The sequence below is a fragment of the Ciona intestinalis genome, chromosome 2, assembly GCF_000224145.3.
Source record: "Ciona intestinalis chromosome 2, KH, whole genome shotgun sequence".
Classification (NCBI taxonomy): Eukaryota; Metazoa; Chordata; class Ascidiacea; order Phlebobranchia; family Cionidae; genus Ciona; species Ciona intestinalis.
The window spans coordinates 2,900,537-2,917,910 of NC_020167.2; the positions used below are offsets into that span (position 1 = coordinate 2,900,537).

The 17,374-nt window shown below is 33.8% G+C and overlaps 4 protein-coding genes, 1 long non-coding RNA gene and 1 other non-coding gene across 9 annotated transcripts in view; 4 read left to right on the forward strand and 2 right to left on the reverse strand.

Annotated features, from left to right (window-relative positions):
• Positions 1 to 2: 2 nt before the first annotated feature.
• On the forward strand, positions 3 to 3,114 carry LOC100186246 (stromal cell-derived factor 2). Its single transcript, XM_002129040.5, has 2 exons — positions 3 to 510; positions 2,290 to 3,114. The coding sequence occupies exons 1-2, from the start codon at positions 154 to 156 to the stop codon at positions 2,563 to 2,565; spliced, it is 633 nt and encodes a 210-aa protein (XP_002129076.1). The 5' UTR covers positions 3 to 153; the 3' UTR covers positions 2,566 to 3,114.
• Positions 2,212 to 2,266, forward strand: mir4135 (microRNA 4135). The gene has a single exon (NR_034531.1). It is a non-coding gene; the product is annotated as a microRNA 4135 (primary transcript).
• A 154-nt stretch (positions 3,115 to 3,268) lies between the features above and the next one.
• LOC100181505 (polyprenol reductase) lies at positions 3,269 to 8,104 on the forward strand. Of its 3 annotated transcripts, none has more exons than XR_003397604.1 (6): positions 3,269 to 3,342; positions 3,788 to 5,876; positions 5,959 to 6,098; positions 6,469 to 6,620; positions 6,860 to 7,010; positions 7,327 to 7,684. XR_003397604.1 is itself a non-coding variant. In XM_002129383.3 (5 exons), exons 1-5 carry the CDS (start codon positions 5,671 to 5,673, stop codon positions 7,584 to 7,586), a joined length of 909 nt encoding a protein of 302 aa, XP_002129419.1. In that variant the 5' UTR covers positions 5,020 to 5,670; the 3' UTR covers positions 7,587 to 8,104. The 3 variants fall into 3 exon arrangements, 1 of the variants encoding a protein (XP_002129419.1); XR_003397605.1 differs by lacking the exon at positions 3,269 to 3,342 and adding an exon at positions 3,501 to 3,520 and having other exon boundaries at positions 7,327 to 7,738; XM_002129383.3 differs by lacking the exon at positions 3,269 to 3,342 and having other exon boundaries at positions 5,020 to 5,876; positions 7,327 to 8,104.
• A 518-nt stretch (positions 8,105 to 8,622) lies between these two features.
• Positions 8,623 to 10,057, reverse strand: LOC100179172 (fatty acid hydroxylase domain-containing protein 2). Its single transcript, XM_026840808.1, is given in 6 exon segments — positions 8,623 to 8,793; positions 8,987 to 9,092; positions 9,264 to 9,445; positions 9,447 to 9,470; positions 9,580 to 9,701; positions 9,864 to 10,057. Coding segments are annotated over 6 exon segments (714 nt in total). The 5' UTR covers positions 9,973 to 10,057.
• A 1,403-nt stretch (positions 10,058 to 11,460) lies between these two features.
• The window catches only part of LOC100179924 (sarcosine dehydrogenase, mitochondrial-like), a 9,444-nt gene continuing 3,530 nt past the window's right edge, over positions 11,461 to 17,374 (reverse strand). Inside the window, exons 2-16 of one of the 2 annotated variants that reach the window (XM_009859505.2) lie at positions 17,115 to 17,293; positions 15,832 to 16,011; positions 15,455 to 15,604; positions 15,064 to 15,240; positions 14,856 to 14,985; positions 14,359 to 14,536; positions 14,056 to 14,197; positions 13,773 to 13,991; positions 13,258 to 13,483; positions 12,978 to 13,125; positions 12,789 to 12,893; positions 12,574 to 12,722; positions 12,227 to 12,389; positions 12,041 to 12,148; positions 11,461 to 11,918 (exon numbers count right to left, since the gene is read on the reverse strand). In XM_009859505.2, coding sequence (XP_009857807.1) covers positions 11,765 to 11,918; positions 12,041 to 12,148; positions 12,227 to 12,389; positions 12,574 to 12,722; positions 12,789 to 12,893; positions 12,978 to 13,125; positions 13,258 to 13,483; positions 13,773 to 13,991; positions 14,056 to 14,197; positions 14,359 to 14,536; positions 14,856 to 14,985; positions 15,064 to 15,240; positions 15,455 to 15,604; positions 15,832 to 16,011; positions 17,115 to 17,293 — 2,408 coding nt within the window. In that variant the 3' untranslated portion in view covers positions 11,461 to 11,764. The remainder of the gene's footprint in view (positions 11,919 to 12,040; positions 12,149 to 12,226; positions 12,390 to 12,573; positions 12,723 to 12,788; positions 12,894 to 12,977; positions 13,126 to 13,257; positions 13,484 to 13,772; positions 13,992 to 14,055; positions 14,198 to 14,358; positions 14,537 to 14,855; positions 14,986 to 15,063; positions 15,241 to 15,454; positions 15,605 to 15,831; positions 16,012 to 17,114; positions 17,294 to 17,374) is intronic. The other variant, XM_026840799.1, reaches the window with a different exon arrangement.
• Positions 15,472 to 17,374, forward strand: part of LOC113475820 — a 14,670-nt gene continuing 12,767 nt past the window's right edge. The window contains exon 1 of the long non-coding RNA XR_003397606.1: positions 15,472 to 15,556. This is a non-coding gene — a long non-coding RNA (uncharacterized LOC113475820). The remainder of the gene's footprint in view (positions 15,557 to 17,374) is intronic.

Here is a 17,374-nt window from a genome sequence, read left to right on the forward strand (position 1 = left end):
GGTTGAGTAGTCACAGTACGCCACGCCATCATACAAAAGCCGGTGTTGATACATAACTACAAAAGCAAGTGTCTTACTATAGCAAGTCTCAGTATTATTATTGCCTGTCTGTATCATACCCTACTGTTTTTGTAGTTTAGTATAGTGTACAGCATGTCGCGGATTCGTCTACTACTTGGTTTTATTTTCGCGCTGTTAAATTCAAGCGCCCTTGGACTCGAATACGATTTCGTAACGAGCGGCTCGGTTACAAAACTAATGAACAAAGTTTACACTGTACGTTTGCATTCACACGATGTCAAATATGGCTCCGGAAGCGGTCAGCAGTCAGTGACGGGTATGAACTCACAAAACGATGCCAACAGTTACTGGCAAGTTCGCAGCCCAACAGACGAACACATAACAAGAGGAACTCCTATCAAATGTGGCCAAAGCATTCGGCTAACTCATATAAACACCAATACCAACTTACATAGTCACCACTTTAAAGCTCCACTGTCAAAAGAACAGGTATGTGTATTACCTGTATGAATATTTTTTTAACTTTTGTTTTACTGTTGCAAAATTGGTTTCTCAGCTTACTATAAATATTTATCAATTTTGGGGATTTTGGTTGAAGAAATAATACAAATTAAAAAGAATCAAGAATGGCCGTCTGGCGCTGTGGCTCAGTGGTTTGGCGCCTGCATCGAAACCAAATTGTCCCCATTTGATGCTCGGCAGCAGTACTTAAACTGATCCGTGTATGTGTCCTTGGGCAAGACACTTAACAAAAATTGCTCCAACCCAGCGGTCACTAATGGGTTGTCCAAATTGTAAGCCATATTAAATATAAATCATACACAAAGTTGAAAACTAGGGTAACTCTTAAGCACAAAGGATAAAAAAATGGTTTCTATATTTGTCTGACTGCGATGCGGTGTCGTGGCAACTTAAATGGGCTTTCCGGGTGTTGGGGTAATGGGCCAAATCTGGCGTAATACTCAGGTCCTTGACAAGGACCTCACCCATAAGGAATAAAAAGAATAACCATTGACATTAAACTGAATACGCATCTTGACCAGCAACATTTGTTGCTTACGATAGTGTCTAGTCATGAAGTATTCACCCAGTGTGCTAAGAGCCAAATCCAAGACTTAAGTGATGCTAATATAAACCAACAAAGTGGAAATTTTCAGACAGTTGGATTTCGCCTGTTTCTCTTGACGTTTTTTTTCTCGACGATTTCTTCAGACGAGCGGGAATTTTTATACCCATACATACTTTTTAAGGGCATTTTAGATACTTTCTATCCCATAAAAATCAATCTGTTTCCAGCAGCTTAATCTGTAACATATTTAGTGACCTACTTAGTACATATACTAGCCAAAATTAAAAAACGTAACTAAACTTAAATCTTACTAGTTACTTAATGTATATACATGTTACATTTGACCATAAGACCCAGACCCGCAAAAAGGATATTTTTTTTGTAACAGTGCAAGCAGCAAGTTTCGACACTGCTAATTGTCTTGTATTAAAATTTCGGCATGGGTTGTTCGTTGCGTGTTTCACCAACTACCACGTTTTATTGGCATGGCGACACTTAACGAAATAATCATGGTGTGATGGAAAGGAAATAATCATGTTGTGATGAAAATGGTTACGGTCAATAACAACACCTAAAAAACAATCATTTACACAGCAGCGTGTAGGTTAGAAGTGCTGGTTAACCTGTATAGCGTTTGACCTGTACAGAACCCACAAACAGGAGATCTTATTTGTGGTTATGCGTTTTCTTTTGTCAGAACTGCATCAAGTATTGTTTAAAAGATGATATTGAATTTACATATTTACAGCTATATTAAAAACATAGGCAATGTTAGTACAAAAATTACTTTTAATTGTCCCTAAGTGACCACTTTGTAGAAAGTTAATAAAAAGGTTATGCAAATAAGAGTTGATAAATTGCTGTTCTTCTTGAAACTTTAAGTAATGTTATGATGATGTTTAATGTATAAAATACAGTTTAATGTGCTGTCTAAACACTGTTATTTAAATAGTCAACCCTGGGTAAACAGTTTGTATTGTTCTGTCAGAAACTTTGATACCGCACAAAACCCACAAATGAAAGGTTATTTTTTTTAAAGAGGCCGGTGCACTGTGTTTGTTGGGTGACTAATATTTATATTTTGCCCAAGATTTTTGAAGGTGTACTTATTTATAAGTACGCTACCTATTTAACTGATACATCAATAAGTCATGATGCCATGTTGATTTGGTGGCTAATAAAGAATTTGTTCCATTTAGGAAGTAAGCGCGTTCGGCACAGATGGAGAAGGCGACCACCTTGATAACTGGGTTGTTGTGTGTTCTGGTAAATACTGGAAAAGAAACAACTTCGTTCGATTCCAGCACAAGGAAACTAAAGCATATCTCACATGCTCGGATCAAGTGTTTGGCCGACCAATACATGGGCAACAAGAGGTAATGGCCACACTGCGTGATGACACTGGATCTGCAAACTATTGGAAATCCATGGAAGGAGTGTTTCTTAAGCCTACAGAAACCCCCAACAAGAATTAACACTACTGTTTTCTAAATGTTGTTTAAGATTTGGTGCCTTAAAAGATTTCAAATTTAATAGCCAAATTACCCATGGATAGAAGTTTCAATTTTTGCACACATCAATTTTTGGTCAGGGCGTACTTAAATATGGTTATATGTAAACTGGTAATACCTCCTCTAAATTTTCTGCTCATGTTACTATTTATAACCTGGTAATTCAGTTTATTACATACAGCACTGTACTGGGTAATTATAAGAAAATGTTGTTTAATTACCACATTCACCACAGTTTCTTGTTAAGATTTTTAAAATACTACGAGTTTGAAAAGACGTGTTTTGGTTAGGCAAATATTCAAGAAAACATATCTAACCATTTATCCAGTTAAAATGATTTGTTTCAAACTTGTGCATTTTATGTAGAAGGTATAAAAAACTAAACATTTTACCTATCTCTCTCCATCTCTAATTTGGCATTAGATCTGTATTATGTGTTGTGATGCAGCCAATGTAGATCTGTATATGGTAGCGGTCATTGTTCAACATACAATAAATATGTACCTGAATCTGTTTAATTTGTTTATGCGACTGTATTGCAAAATATACTTCAGGTTTATTAGCTTTTATCTTTCTTATAAATAAGATTAGGAAAACAAGTCTCTTTTATGGGTTTTCTATTTTCATTTAAACAAATTTAATTGGCGTATGTTTTTTTGTGTTTTTAGGTGTCTATTTAAGTAGGTAGGAAATTTAAAACTTAATAAAATTATACAAAAGTTCAATTGATGAGGTTTGCTGGTAAGTTCTTACTTTTCTTAGAAGTGTAAATGCAATGAAATCCTAATGCCTGCAGTCATGTATTGATTCAATAAAAAGCATCTTCCATCTTATTTAATTAAAACCTGCGCCAGACGCTTATTGTTTGTTTAGTGTCAGTATTGATTAGAAGGATGTGACCACTTGATATTTCAAACAGGTTGGTCTCCATATAATATAGCTTACTAAGCACAGGCTGGGAAAGCACTGAACTTAATTTTGTCAGTTAAAATGTTATAAAATCATGTAAATTTCTTATAAAACTTCCAACCATGTAAATTTAGTTTATCTGTTATTGTATTTATATGAGGGATTAGATAGCACTTTTTATTACATTGAGGAAAGGCATGCAGAAATAAATGTGGCTAGGTTTACCAAACTGTTAAAGTTTAGTTAAATAGTTCCAGAAATTTGTTTGTGTTGTTAGGTGACTGGCATAAAGATGGCTTTTCACAATTCTGTTGTGATTATAACTGGAACAAATAGAGGTTATGGTGTTCATTTATCGGAAACTGTAGCAGCAAAACTCAGTGGGGATTCTCTTCTTATTTTAACAGCAAGAAATAAAGATGGATTGGAGAAAACCAAGAATAAAATTGAAGCATTGATCAATGGAAATAATTTTAAAGTTTTGAGCGTCATGTGTGATTTATCTAAGCAAGATAAAGTATCTGGTTTCATTGCAAAGTGTTTGGAGAACATAGATCTCTCAAAATTCAGCACAGCCATGTTTATAAACAATGCTGGTACTTTGGGTGATGTAAATATTAAACTTAAAGATCAAAACAATGCAAACTTACTTAATGGTTATTTCCAGTTTAATGTTATCAATGTTATGATGCTAAATTCTGCATTTCTGAAAAGTTTTGCTGCAAAAAAGTGTTTTCTGATAAACATTTCTTCTCTTGCTGCCATTCAGCCCTTCAGTACAATGGGGCTGTACTGCACAGGTAAAGCAGCAAGAGATATGATGTTCAAGGTGCTTGCTGTTGAAAATCCAGAGCTAAGAGTGTTGAACTGGTCTCCAGGACCAATGATAACAGGCATGACTAACACCATGAGAGGATGCTGTGATGAAACTGTAGCCACAATGTTTAAAAATTTTGACTATGTTCCACTCGAAGTATCAGCAGCAAAACTGATGGCAATCCTTGAGAAAAATGAATTCAAATCTGGTGATCATATTGACTATTTCGATGAGTAAAAAGGTGTACAGACTACTGGAGAACGTTTTTTATCCCATATATAAATTAAATGTACACAACCTGCACCAAATTGCTGCTTACTCAACACAAAATACCAAATCCATGGACTGTATACGTTTGATCACATGCTGACTGTTTCACACTTTTCCATATATAAACATAGTTTTTACATTATCTGTATTACATGTTTTAATATCCCTTTTTAAAGCCTCAACTTAACACAGGTTCTGTTTAATCTTTTTGCTTAACTTACTGTTTTGTATGCAATTAATTTCTTTGTCTTTGTGTTTGTATATGTTAATGGTGATAAAACATATGTAAATAAAAATAAATGTTTACCGCATACTTTCTGTACTGTAGGACTGGACAATGCAAAAGTATATTAATGCTAAAGATTATACTGGCAGGTTCCCTTTAAAATATATTTGTATTTTCTTTTGTTAACAAACCTAAAAATAAACTTATTTAATTATCATAAAAGTGTCTAGGCCAAATTGCCATTTATGGTTATTAAAATTGTTTTCAACATGAAAGGGCAAGAAACATAATGTGGTGTTGTTTTATATTATCCTTTTGTGATCACTTCATTAGTAAAATATCTCCTGTTTCTGCTGTGGAGCGGTACTCTTAACATAGCAGTGTTGTTAATTTGAAACTATCATATCCTGGTATTAGCATTGTCTAATTTTATAGCCAGTCAAGTTACTGATTAATAAAAATGATATTTAGCATTTTAGTCTTATAGTCAGTCAAGTTACTGATTAATAAAAACTGGACAGTACACTAAATATTGCTGATTGAGGTTAGACTCAGTTAAGGGTCATAATACTAGTTAGTTTTGAAACAAGCAGCAGTTAAACTTTATTACAAAGCTTTTGAATTGATTGCTTTATCAGAAAATGACAAAGTGATAAGTCAGTATTTTGCTATATATTTATAATAATAAACATTCCATTGTTAAGTATAAAACTAAAACTTTTAATAAAAGCATATACAAACATATTAGTGGGATGCACTCCTAATATACTTTTACATTACTTTAAAGAGGTTGACTTTGTTAAGTTAGGTAAATTTGTGATATAACTGGTGGACTTAGTAATGCATTATGGTACCTGATCATTATACTTATATACTTGGAATCCCTATTAACCTCATGAGTGTGTTATGGGCAACCATGAGTGCGGTTTTAATCACAACCTATGCAGTGAACCACTTGGTAAATGCTGGTGGGGTTGTTGGCTCAATGTCCAAGTATTTAACAGATTATGGGAAAGCAAGCACAACAGTCAGGAGCTTGGATGTTCCTAAAAGGTTGGTATACAGAAAAAAACTTTTTACAGTATTTTTTATATTTTTTTTAGCCTTTAATTGTGTTTCTTGTTTATCTATTCAGTTACTTCACACATTATTACATTCTTGCTTCGATATGGAACACTGTTTGTTTTATTACAATATCAAGAATCTGCTTTGGATTAATGACTAACAACTGGATTGCTTCATTATTTTTAATGCACAGTACAGCTAATGCATCAGGTAAATTCACACTGGAAACTGACTTAAAGCTAAAAAATACCAAACACAACATTTTTAGCTGGACGTATTCTGTTTATTTATAAAAAAGATTCTCAGAGTTCATTTAAAGATGTTTAAAAACTTTAGACGATGCATTAAAAATGGGTACTCTTAGGCATGTTGTTTTACTGTTGTCACTGACTCTATATTGATATTATATATGATCTTTGAATCCCCAATGTACAAAAAAAGCTTTTTTTCGGATTTACATATTTCCATAAAACTTTTTCAAAATGTTTATTTAATTCTAAATATATGGTTTAAATCATTGACTGTCTGTTAAGATTGACTTCTTGTTAAATAAAAGTTTAACGAACTTACTCTTATACAGGCGACAAATTGTCTTTACTGTTATGTATGCTCATGCTCACAGTGCATTCGATGAAACGTTTGTATGAATGTTTGTTTATCAGCGTGTTCTCAAACAAAACCAAGATGGGGATCATTCAATATGTTTGGGGTAACACATACTACATTCTTCTAGTAAGTATTGCAATAAAATGGAAAATTATTGCATTTATAAACTAAATGTATCTTTGTAAAACACCTTTGTAATGCTGAAATAATATACTTAAATTTTCATTGCCAGGCCCTTAAAAATTGTGATCCGTAACATACACTGAAATAAATCTAACAATAAATTACGAAGTAACCAATTTATAGGAAACTAATGCTTACTGGTACAGTGGTACTGCTGTTTTAAATAACATCGAATTTTTAAGGCACCAACAATGATATCAGAATGTTTGCCTCTGCACAAACTTCCATTTGGAAGTTTTCAAGTAAGACACTTCATGGGAATTGTGGTTTTTCTGATCGCATCATTTTATCATCACCAAAGTCATATTATACTTGCGGATTTAAGGAAGAAAGGTGAGTATTAATGTGTTTCTATTAGGAGTGATGCTCGTTGTGTAAAAGGCAGAAAACTTAAGTAACATAATGTTAACAATATTTTTTATTATTGTATGAGTGGTTTTCTTAAAATCGAAAAAATAAACTTGAATTTTAAAAAAGATTTGTGCAATTTTAGAATATTTCTCTCCAGAACTACAAACCGGCGAATAAAATTGAAATTCCAATATATATTTAAATAATTTAGATTTTCTAGGTAACATTAACTAAATCATGTGATTTATATCAATTTTCATTTCAGTTTGCTGTAAAAGATCGTTTAAATTATTTACAGGATCAATAAAAAAAGATGCGCATGGTATTCCTCAAGGAGGACTCTTCAACCTTGTCTCATGTCCTCATTATTTTGCTGAAGTTTTAGTTTATATTTCCATCACTATAATTTTAGGAGCTCAGTGTCAAACATGGTTTTTGGTCTTGCTGTATAACATATTTGCCCACGCTAACATGGCAATGGGTGCTCACACTTGGTACAGAAACACGTTTAAAAATTACCCACCTAATCGTAAAGCATTTATCCCATTTGTTCTGTGATTTTTTTGAGTAAGAAAATTTTTTTTGTAATTGCCACTGTTTAATAACTTTGTTATTATTATAGGAAATTTATTCGTACATGTAATTTGAAAACCATACTTTTTGGTTCCAATTATTTGTGTGCTGCTTGTAACCTCATTTTTACATTACAGTTGCTGAGGGTGTAGTAGCATTGTAGGGTGTTGTATGCAACTTATTATAGTTAGCCTTTTAATTACCCCTTTTACTCCAACAGTCGACTAATCAAATGAGAAGTAACCAACAAAGCAGTTTTTAAACCACATTTGTGGTGATGTGGCAGTAGGTAAAATGTTTTTATAAATCTATTATTACCATTACCCATTAAGACCCCTTCCTAGAAGACTCCCGTTGTCAAACTGTTTTATTTAATATCATCAACAGAATAACCAGTACCACACGCTTTGTGTCAAGCTTTTATATTCTAGAATTACACATTAACCAAAACCCATATACATAACAATTTTACGAATAAGCTTGTAAGTAAATTATTACTGGAATTTCAGCTTCATTTTTTAAATAATAGGTTACACTGAAGCATAAATATTGTAAATATATTGTCACTAAACAAAAATATTACACCTTTATTGCAGCATACTTGTAATTAAAGAGGTATGTAAAAAATTATGTTGGATATAATTAAGTTGTGTGGATTGCTTGCTAAAAATGCATAATTAGTAGTAACAATTATTTTTCTTTTTGAACTTCATCTGGATACTGGACATCTATGGGTGTAAGGCTATAAAATGGTCTATCTCTTTTGGCTTCAATAGATTTTTGAAAGACAAGATTTGTTTTGTAAACACCATCAAAAAAAGGATCGCAGTAGTTCTGGTTAAATCTGGAAAATTTAGGTTACATTAGAAATTCCTAGGATTTTAGTGTTGGTGACCAGCAGTGCAAAACATTGTAGATGTGATCTGCATAGATCTTGCCAAAAAATTTACAAACAACCATTTTTTCTAAGCCATATAACACACAAGACACATCACCATGTAAAGGCAACATTGCAAAATCCTTACTTAACGTGATGGTAGTTGTGATATTGAGGAGAAGATAAAAATGGAAGATGGTAGTTGCTGTGATGGTAAGAACTTTCCATTTGAGCATAAATAATCCACCACCATGTAAGAGAGAGATGAGATCCAAGCAAAACAGGTCCAATGAAGTAAGGAACAAAGTTGGAAAACTTCAGAAAACAGTTTGTATTTTAAGATTCTGTAAATATTTTTTACAGATAGCAGACTATGTCCTGTGTTTTTTTAGAAATACATTACCTATTGATTATAAGACACAACCAAACAATAGTACTTTCTACTTTGTGAAAGTTGACAAAACAAGCTGACACGTTACATTACATCAGCATTATATATTTGACTTACGATGTGGTCAATTGGATGAGAATAAACAGAAGCAATGCTAATGGGTGCTACCCATTCATGGTGCATTTTGTGAAAGTATTTGTATATCGAAGGATGATGCATCAATCTGTGGAAAATATATTTCACTTGATTTGGTTCAAGTTAAAGAGATAGAAATATGAAACTAACGATGTGGAAATAGGAAAAATTGTTGAAAAAAGAGGACCTGTGGACCAAATATGCATTATATATTTATACTTTGGAAAAAAGTTCCATAAATATATATAGCCAATCATACTTGTGTAAATAGAAAAATGCAATGATGTTTAAGTATCCAAAACCAACATAAAGAAGATACATCTTCCAGAGTTGTGGTACAGGTTGATCACATGACATGCCAGTAAGTTTCATGATTGGATACGAGAGATAGATGAGAACACAGGAGAGAATTTCATTGAATAAAACTACAGCACAGCACGCACCAGAAGAATCGACGTGATTCCACCTTGGATACATATGTATATTTGTACATTAGTGCTGACCAAACTTTTTGTAACAAATTTTGCAACTAAGTTACAATGATATCTGCCTTTGTTGATAATAAAAAAGGTTACCGGAAAATTCTTATCTTTCTGTATTTTGTATTTGAGCATCCATTTTGGCTTTCCGGTAAAATCAACATACATAAAGAATGCATTTAAAACCAAGAATGAAATGAAATGAACCAAAGAAGTTCCTGAAACAAAAATGCTTATCTAAATATGTGAACAATTGTAGAAATTTTCTTTATTCTTTAGGATATTCTGACGCTCATAGGATAAATATAATCTTTATTTTCGAAATAGTACTTTTACACGTTACAAAATGTACACCCAAACATTTTATAAAATATTATTACCGAAAGTGAATATCAATCTGTCATCATGATTAAATAGCCACAAAATCTTGAACCACTGTTCATTCAAGAAACTATCCACTTGGTCTATACAGCTGAATATTGATTCCATTTATTGCATGAAAAATTAAAGCAGTGCTTTCTTACAAAAGATTGGCTTAAGGTTAAAGCAGTTGGTTAAATAGACAAATATGGTCTCATTTTTTTAATACAAAACCCGAATTTTAGTACCTAACCACAGTAACCACCTTTGTGGACCAAGGTGGTCCTAGAATACAGATATTGTAGCGGCCATTTTCGATATAACCTTCTACTAAAATTTGGACACTGTACTAACTAGACCCCAGCAGAGTCGTATAAACACCTTTCTATGGCTCTGGTTGAGACCAGAGTCTGTATATAAACAATATGCTAAATGCTACGTATATTAACATGTTTATATACTAACTTTGGTTGAGACCAACGTCACGTCAGGAAACGGCGCTTGTGTCCGCTGTCGCATAAAAATCGTGAATATTTATTCCGCTTGCAAGATACACTTCATTTCATATGTGCAAAATGTTGTCCGAAACACCTATATTTAGATATGTTTATTCGTTGTTAACGTATTGAGTGTCATGGTATTCTCGCACTGCGGTAGATGTGAGATTTAGTTGGAGGTATAGGCAGAGATTTTACGAGTGGCCCTTTTCATATGTGGTATAAGTCAGTAGGCTTTTTACCGCTTTGGTGTTATTAGACAAAAGCCATTATATTCTTCGCCCGAACCCTACAATGAAACCCAAAATCCAATCCAGGCACAACCAAACCAATAAACAAACTACTAAATCAACTGTTAACAAATTGAAAAGAAAAATGATGATTAATTAACAGTATTTACAGTCATATAAATAAATACTGCCAAATTTTACTTTGGTAATATAAACGTCACAATAATAATTCGAACTTACGCAACAAAGGTTTTTATGTTTTCATAAACTTTAGAAATGCCTTGTTGCCTTTAGAAATGTCTAAAGTAAAACTTTAGAAACTTACTTTAGAAATGTCACCCATAAGTTTTTTGTGGCCGATTTTTCAAAATCGGGACTTCCCCTACGGGGCCAATTCCAGTTTCGTTTCACTTTTGCAAACTGGTGAACTGGTGTTGCACCGTTTAGGTTTTCGTTTGGTTTGATTAGAAAATATATACAACATAGTCTGGACGTTACATTGTGACGGTAAGTTGTTACTTGCTTTCGTACAAACAAATTCAGTTAATGCTAACAACGGGCAATTCTGCCATGAACAGTTTTCATCGTGAAATGGGGTATACTACTGTAGAGATGGAATAAGCATTACATTTTTATTTCTTTAATGAAGCCATTTTAATAGATCGATATATTGATGTTTACATATTTGACTTGTAGCAGCGCTAGTAGAGTAGAAGGCAACTGAAATATTTGGTCACAGTGCCGGACAAATTGTTAACATAGTAGTCTGACATGCACCAGTATTTATCTTTGCAGTGTACACTGTAAGTCCTATTGTGTTTTGTATGTAATCTAATATGCAAAGTAAATTCGAGGAAAGCATAGAAGCTGAAGAGATGTAAAACATAAAATATAAAACACTCTCATTGCTTTATTGTTCACAAATAAGTTAACCGCCATTTAATCAAAACCTGTGCAAAATTATAATGTTTAAAACAGGCCACAGACTAAGAGAATACCCTAGCAATTAAAATGCCACTAAGTTGCGTAAAAAGTGCAAAATTAAATTGTTACATGCAATTAGGTTTTCTACAAAGTACAAATACCTATGTCTCTTTTGAGGTTAGAATTATAATTGCTACATTTGTCGCATTGCAAGAAATACAACTGTATCAAACTTCTTTGTACAAATGAAAGTACAGCAAAAAAACTCAGTTAAGTAAATTTTTTCATTTCAAACATCTTGGACAAGTATGGTAAATATGGAGTGTTGATGCTTGCCTGGGCTGGATACATCTTTCCCATTATCTCAATTTGATAATTTCCGCTCTTAATAATCTCGTCGTTCACTGATGGAATCTTTACATATCTATAAATAAGGTTGAATCACAATATTTTATCACTGTAACTTTCTGCCATTATTTTCAAATTAAGTTGCGGTTATGCTTTTTCACACATGACTTTTGTAATAAGTGGTATGTGTATACTTGCCCGTAACCTATGTTTGTTCCAAGAGAGTAACCATAGTCGGCAGCACGCAAGAAACCAACAATTTCATTATTTCTCCAAATAATTTCATGGCCGAGAACTGGGACATTGCTATAAAATTAAACAAGAAATCATTACATTTAAAAATTCTGTATAACATTGTTGAACTCTTTTAAGTTGTTTACTTACCTGTCCACAGTAAAGTAAGCCAGAAGTTTCTGGCGAGGTGAGGATTTTAGACTCTCTAGTGCTTTCCCACCCAAATATTTTGTAGTTGGTGAACAAAATTGGGTGAGACGTGCTTCCATGGGGTTTACATTTGCATTTATTGAGTGAGGCCAGTGGTGGAATCCTGTTGGAAAGTCTTCATTTAGTTTGTGTATGTAAAACATGCAGTGAACGGATTTGAGTCCACATGCCAATTTTCAGTGTATGAACTTAAATATCGACATGAGTGAAATATAATGTGTTATACTGGATATAAACGTGCAAGGGTAAAAATGTCACTAAATATTTAAATCCAGTAAGTTAAACACCTGCTTCAGTGCTGAGAGATTCCATTGCTCTGTAACCTGCCATACAACCATTATGTTTATGAACCTCTTCCATAACTTGTGCAAATATCTGGTTAACATGATCACTTGAGCAATGAATTTCAAACCCAAACTCTCCAACAAATGACAACCTTAAACAAAACCAAGATTTTTGTTTTTAAAGCAAATACCAGTTACATATGACACCTGATGCCTACCTGCCAAGCATAATCGCATGATCACCAACTTTAGTTGACTTCCACTCTGAATATTTTAAACTTTCCAGCGCAGCATCTTTGGTCAATTCATACACCACATGACCACTACAATTAAACAGTTTTGTAACAAAGATTATTTACCGTTTTCCACCCAAATTATTAGTTATAGGCTTTGTAAAACAAATGAACCTCATTGGTCCTTGCACACTGATAATGGATGTGTCCTCTGTTCGGTCTTCCACAGTGCTATGCAACTTTTCATTTTGTATCAAACGTTGAATATGGGCAAGACAATGTTGTGCAGCAGAAGTTGGGGCAGTTATGTAGTACTCTGTTTCTAAAGATCATCAACAAAATTGGTCAAATAGAAAAACACTTTCTTACATTTTGTATTGCTGTGTTATGCAAATAGTTGTGCAGAAACTTTTAGCAGATTGCATATTTATATTCAATGCAGTAAACCAAATACCTCCAGACTTAGTTGTCATCTTTGTAGCCAAGACATCACATTCCACTCCTGCATCTTTATTCAACATGAGAGAATATACAAAGCGATTGTTGGTCTTAGTAATGTCTCTGGTGAGCAACTTGGCCACTGTTTGATCGGCATCCTTTCCACCAATGTACAACTTGGCCATATATGATAAGTCAAACACAGCCACTGAGTTTCTGCACTTCATGCACTCGTCATTAATCTTTAGAAGGATAAATAAAAGCTTGATAAATAAGTTATCGAACAATAACAACAAACTTATATAATTCATACTATTTTTGTTACAATTTTTTGCTAGGTTTAGTTTCTGATCCTATTTCGAAAATGTTACTTTAATCTAATATTCTAATGAAACTATATTGTAAAAGCCGTAATTCATAAATCACAAGTGGGGAATTTCCTAATTTGTTGAAATATAAACTTCTCGCAAAAGTACTTTACATGGTTCCAAATATTTTTTTGGGTTATTATAATTGCCAATTAAAGCTTACCAAACGATGGCTTTTTTCTGGAAAATCAAATGTACAATCTTTTAAAACTTCATCATAATAATTGTGAGGATCGTGAAGTTTATTATTATAAGCACCATAGAAATCATATTCAAGCAAATGAAGATCAGATTGAGGGCGGCCATCTTTGTCCTTGACAAAATATGCCGGGCGCTCAAATCCAAATTTATCCCCAAATAAAGCACCAGCATCTGCATGCTCCTGTTGAAATGCAACATACCAACATAAACCTAATGCAAGGATTTTTTTGGCATTGGTTTACTACCTGATACAATCTTCCTTTACGTTGGTTTCTTCCACCAAGACTTTGGTCATGAGGATAATGAATGTTGAATCGCTTGGCAAATTTCTCATGGGATTTTTCCAACAACCATTTGTTTGGGTTGGATAGATTTACAGGGTGCCTTCTGTAAATAATTACATATAACATCCTGCAGCAAGCTGTTACAAGTATTTCTAGTTTGACATACTACAAAAAAGTAACTTAATGCTAGTCCACATTTGGTGCACGTGCAAAGTATGCATTACATTAGTTCGTTATAACACAGTCATATAGCATTTATAAAACCTGATGTCACAGTTCACCAGATCAATTTCTGGTTTTCCATGAATGACCCAGTGAGCGAGTTGTCTTCCTGCTCCTCCTCCCAACATCATTCCTCCGCTGTTGAATCCACTTCCATGGAAATATCCTCTCACTTGTGTAGATTCTCCCATGTTTGGTTGCCCATCAGGTGTGAAGGATTCTAAAGCATCCCCATTATCACTATTACAAATTTCTGTGTTGTTTTACTAGGGGCAATAGTAAGAGCTCGCCTCTAGACCAGAGGGTTTAAGGCTCGCCGCTGCTACCATTATGAGCATGTGTATTACAAGACATTTAACAGCAATTCTTCCATGGGTTGTATAAATTGGTTGTTTAAACACAAAAAAAGTATAATCACCAACAAAGTTACATACATAAATACATTTAACATCTTCGTACAAGTGCGCTAAAATGACAAATTATGCTACACACAGATATTTACAGATATACCTATTACGTAAAACTTGTTGTTTCAATACCTGGTCCACAAACAGTTGATCTGATTCCAGTTGTTTCCACAGATGGTATTCTGTTGATAGCTGCATTTGTGTGAACGCTAAATATGTCCCAATCCATGTCATAAAGACCGAATGAAAAATCTTTTGGCAACTAGAGGAAATTTAAAATTAACTTACACTGCTTACACAAACACATTTTGCAACAGATCGACAGAAACCTTTTTCTTACATTTTTTACCAAAATTGGGTTGGTTTCATATCCCCCAAATTGCAATGCATTTCCTTGTGGTTTCAAATAGATTGAACCATGGTCTTTGATCATTGGAGTGTTAAGAATGCCTTCAATTGCTTCAGTAACAACATAAGCATGTTTATACACCAATTGCGGCACATTTTCATTAATTGTCTGAAAATGATTGACACAAATTAAAAACGTTTTTAGCCATTTATAAATAGAAATTGAACGTTACCGGTGAGCTATTGCTGCTTTACTATTTACTAAAGTAATCATTTACAGGGACTTGTTAAGAGACTGGAAAAGAAGTGTTTTAATGATAAGAACTGTAATACACCTGCATCCAAACAACATTTAAGTTAATTCGTTGTATTGCAAGAGTTACCTGTGCTATATAAGGTGCCCATGCTCCTGCACAGTTTACAACATTGTTTGTTCTAATTGTGCCATGATTGGTTTCAACAGATTGAACTCGTTTTAAACCAAGGTAATCCTCTTTCATTGTTATGCCATTCACTGTGCAGTTTTCAATCATCTAAACAAACACTTGCTGAAATTGTATATAAATTAAAAGGGTATTATTACTAACTATAAAACATTGGCATGTTAACAATATTAGGTATACTTATGTAAACCCCTCAATAAGATTTGTTTGATTATAAAAGGCACATAAGATAAGAAATGGATTTTAGAATTTGCTGACAAAGCAAACACCACTTGACTTATATGTACCCTTGTTCTACTTATTTTAGAATGCAGTACCTCTAAACCATGTTTTGCAGCAGCTTTTACATAAGACATGCAGTATGTAGCTGGGTCCATAGTACCACAAGCTGGTGAATATATAACACCATACAGATCACTGGTGTTTAACAAAGGATGGATATCATTAACTTCATTTAGCTGCAACTGAAGTATCTCCACACCCATCGCTTTAGCAAACTAAAATGAAAATAAAAAGCAGCTTAATTAGAAAATCTATAGCCTACATAGGGTAAAATCATTTAATTTCTTCAACTAGTAAAAACATAATACATTTATAAAATTCCCGGCACCATGGCTGCTATCATTAGGGTATAATGTGTCCATGTGCACTTAACAGAAATTGTATCAATCCAGTAATCCTTTATGTAGTAAGACGGGGAAAGTTGGACACGTTTTTAAAAATACTCTTTAAGCGCCCTAATTTAGTGATAAACAGAAAAAACTATTTCAGAAACATTCAATAGCATTCTCATGAACATAAGTGTAGATTTAGAAGTGCAGCTGCACTCTTAATTACAAGGCAGAGGTACACTTGCGTTATTTTGCACCCTAGTCTAAAAACGTGTAAGCCGCTTAATTAAAAAATAGTTGCCATAATTTAACCGTAACTATTGTTCTACTCTACTCCACACATGTTCTAATCCACACTTTAAATACTCACAAACAACGACGTGAGAGTATTACACGAGTGCTAAGAAAGGGCTGGGCGTTGTTATTTGAAGAGTTAACCAATATATTAACTTGCCATGTGTTGAAAGCGGCACACGGAGGCTGGGCTAGCTATGTCGGCCCTATTTGGTGGCTTTTGTTTTTACGTGCCTGTTCGAACACTTACATTTTTGGGAGAAATAATAGGGTGGGGGAAGATGGGATTTATAGAACCATATCCTTACTTACGACCTTCATAGACCGTTGGTAAATATTTAAAACACGATCAGAGTATTTGGAGATATTGCGCTAAAGGTGTCCCATCTTCCCCCACAGTACTATATAGAGCCTTTCTTTATTTTATGTCACGAGTAGACGCGTACACCGATTAGACCTAGAGATAGGATTATTTCATTAACAAGAATGTGAGCAAACTTGATGGTGATTAAGACGAAACATTGACTTAGTAAATACATTTTAGTAAATACGTTGTTAACTGTTTCAAACAATATCAGGATATTTAGATATTATTTGCTAAAGATGTCCCGTCTTCCCCCATCCCACTACAATGAATACATCTGTAAACCCTTCAAATAAAGCCTATATTATCCAAGATTGTAATTATAAGTTACCGCTGAGTGTTGTAAATAGTCTATGAATTGATCTTTTGTTCTCGCTGTGTTCAATGTCCCCGTCTCTAACCAGCCTGCGTCTTCACCTGTTTCCTCCGGCAATATCTTACTGATCAGATCCCTCGTCTGAAGTTGCATTATTGTTTCAGACTCACTGTGCCTGAAGCTCCACAGTATACCTTCATATTAAAGATTATGATAGATGAATTTAGGATTAAGATAAGCGACCAAAACCCAAATGAGAACCTGCTGTGTGCCAA

Bases quoted from the DNA above. Each gene is read 5' to 3' on its own strand.
- LOC100181505 (XM_002129383.3), top strand. From the start codon at position 5,671: ATGGTACCTGATCATTATACTTATATACTTGGAATCCCTATTAACCTC. The intron at 6,099-6,468 runs GTAAATTCACAC...ACTCTTATACAG, and splicing joins CAGTACAGCTAATGCATCAG to GCGACAAATTGTCTTTACTG. The intron at 6,621-6,859 runs GTAAGTATTGCA...CGAATTTTTAAG, and splicing joins ACACATACTACATTCTTCTA to GCACCAACAATGATATCAGA.
- LOC100186246 (XM_002129040.5), top strand. From the start codon at position 154: ATGTCGCGGATTCGTCTACTACTTGGTTTTATTTTCGCGCTGTTAAAT. The intron at 511-2,289 runs GTATGTGTATTA...TGTTCCATTTAG, and splicing joins CTCCACTGTCAAAAGAACAG to GAAGTAAGCGCGTTCGGCAC.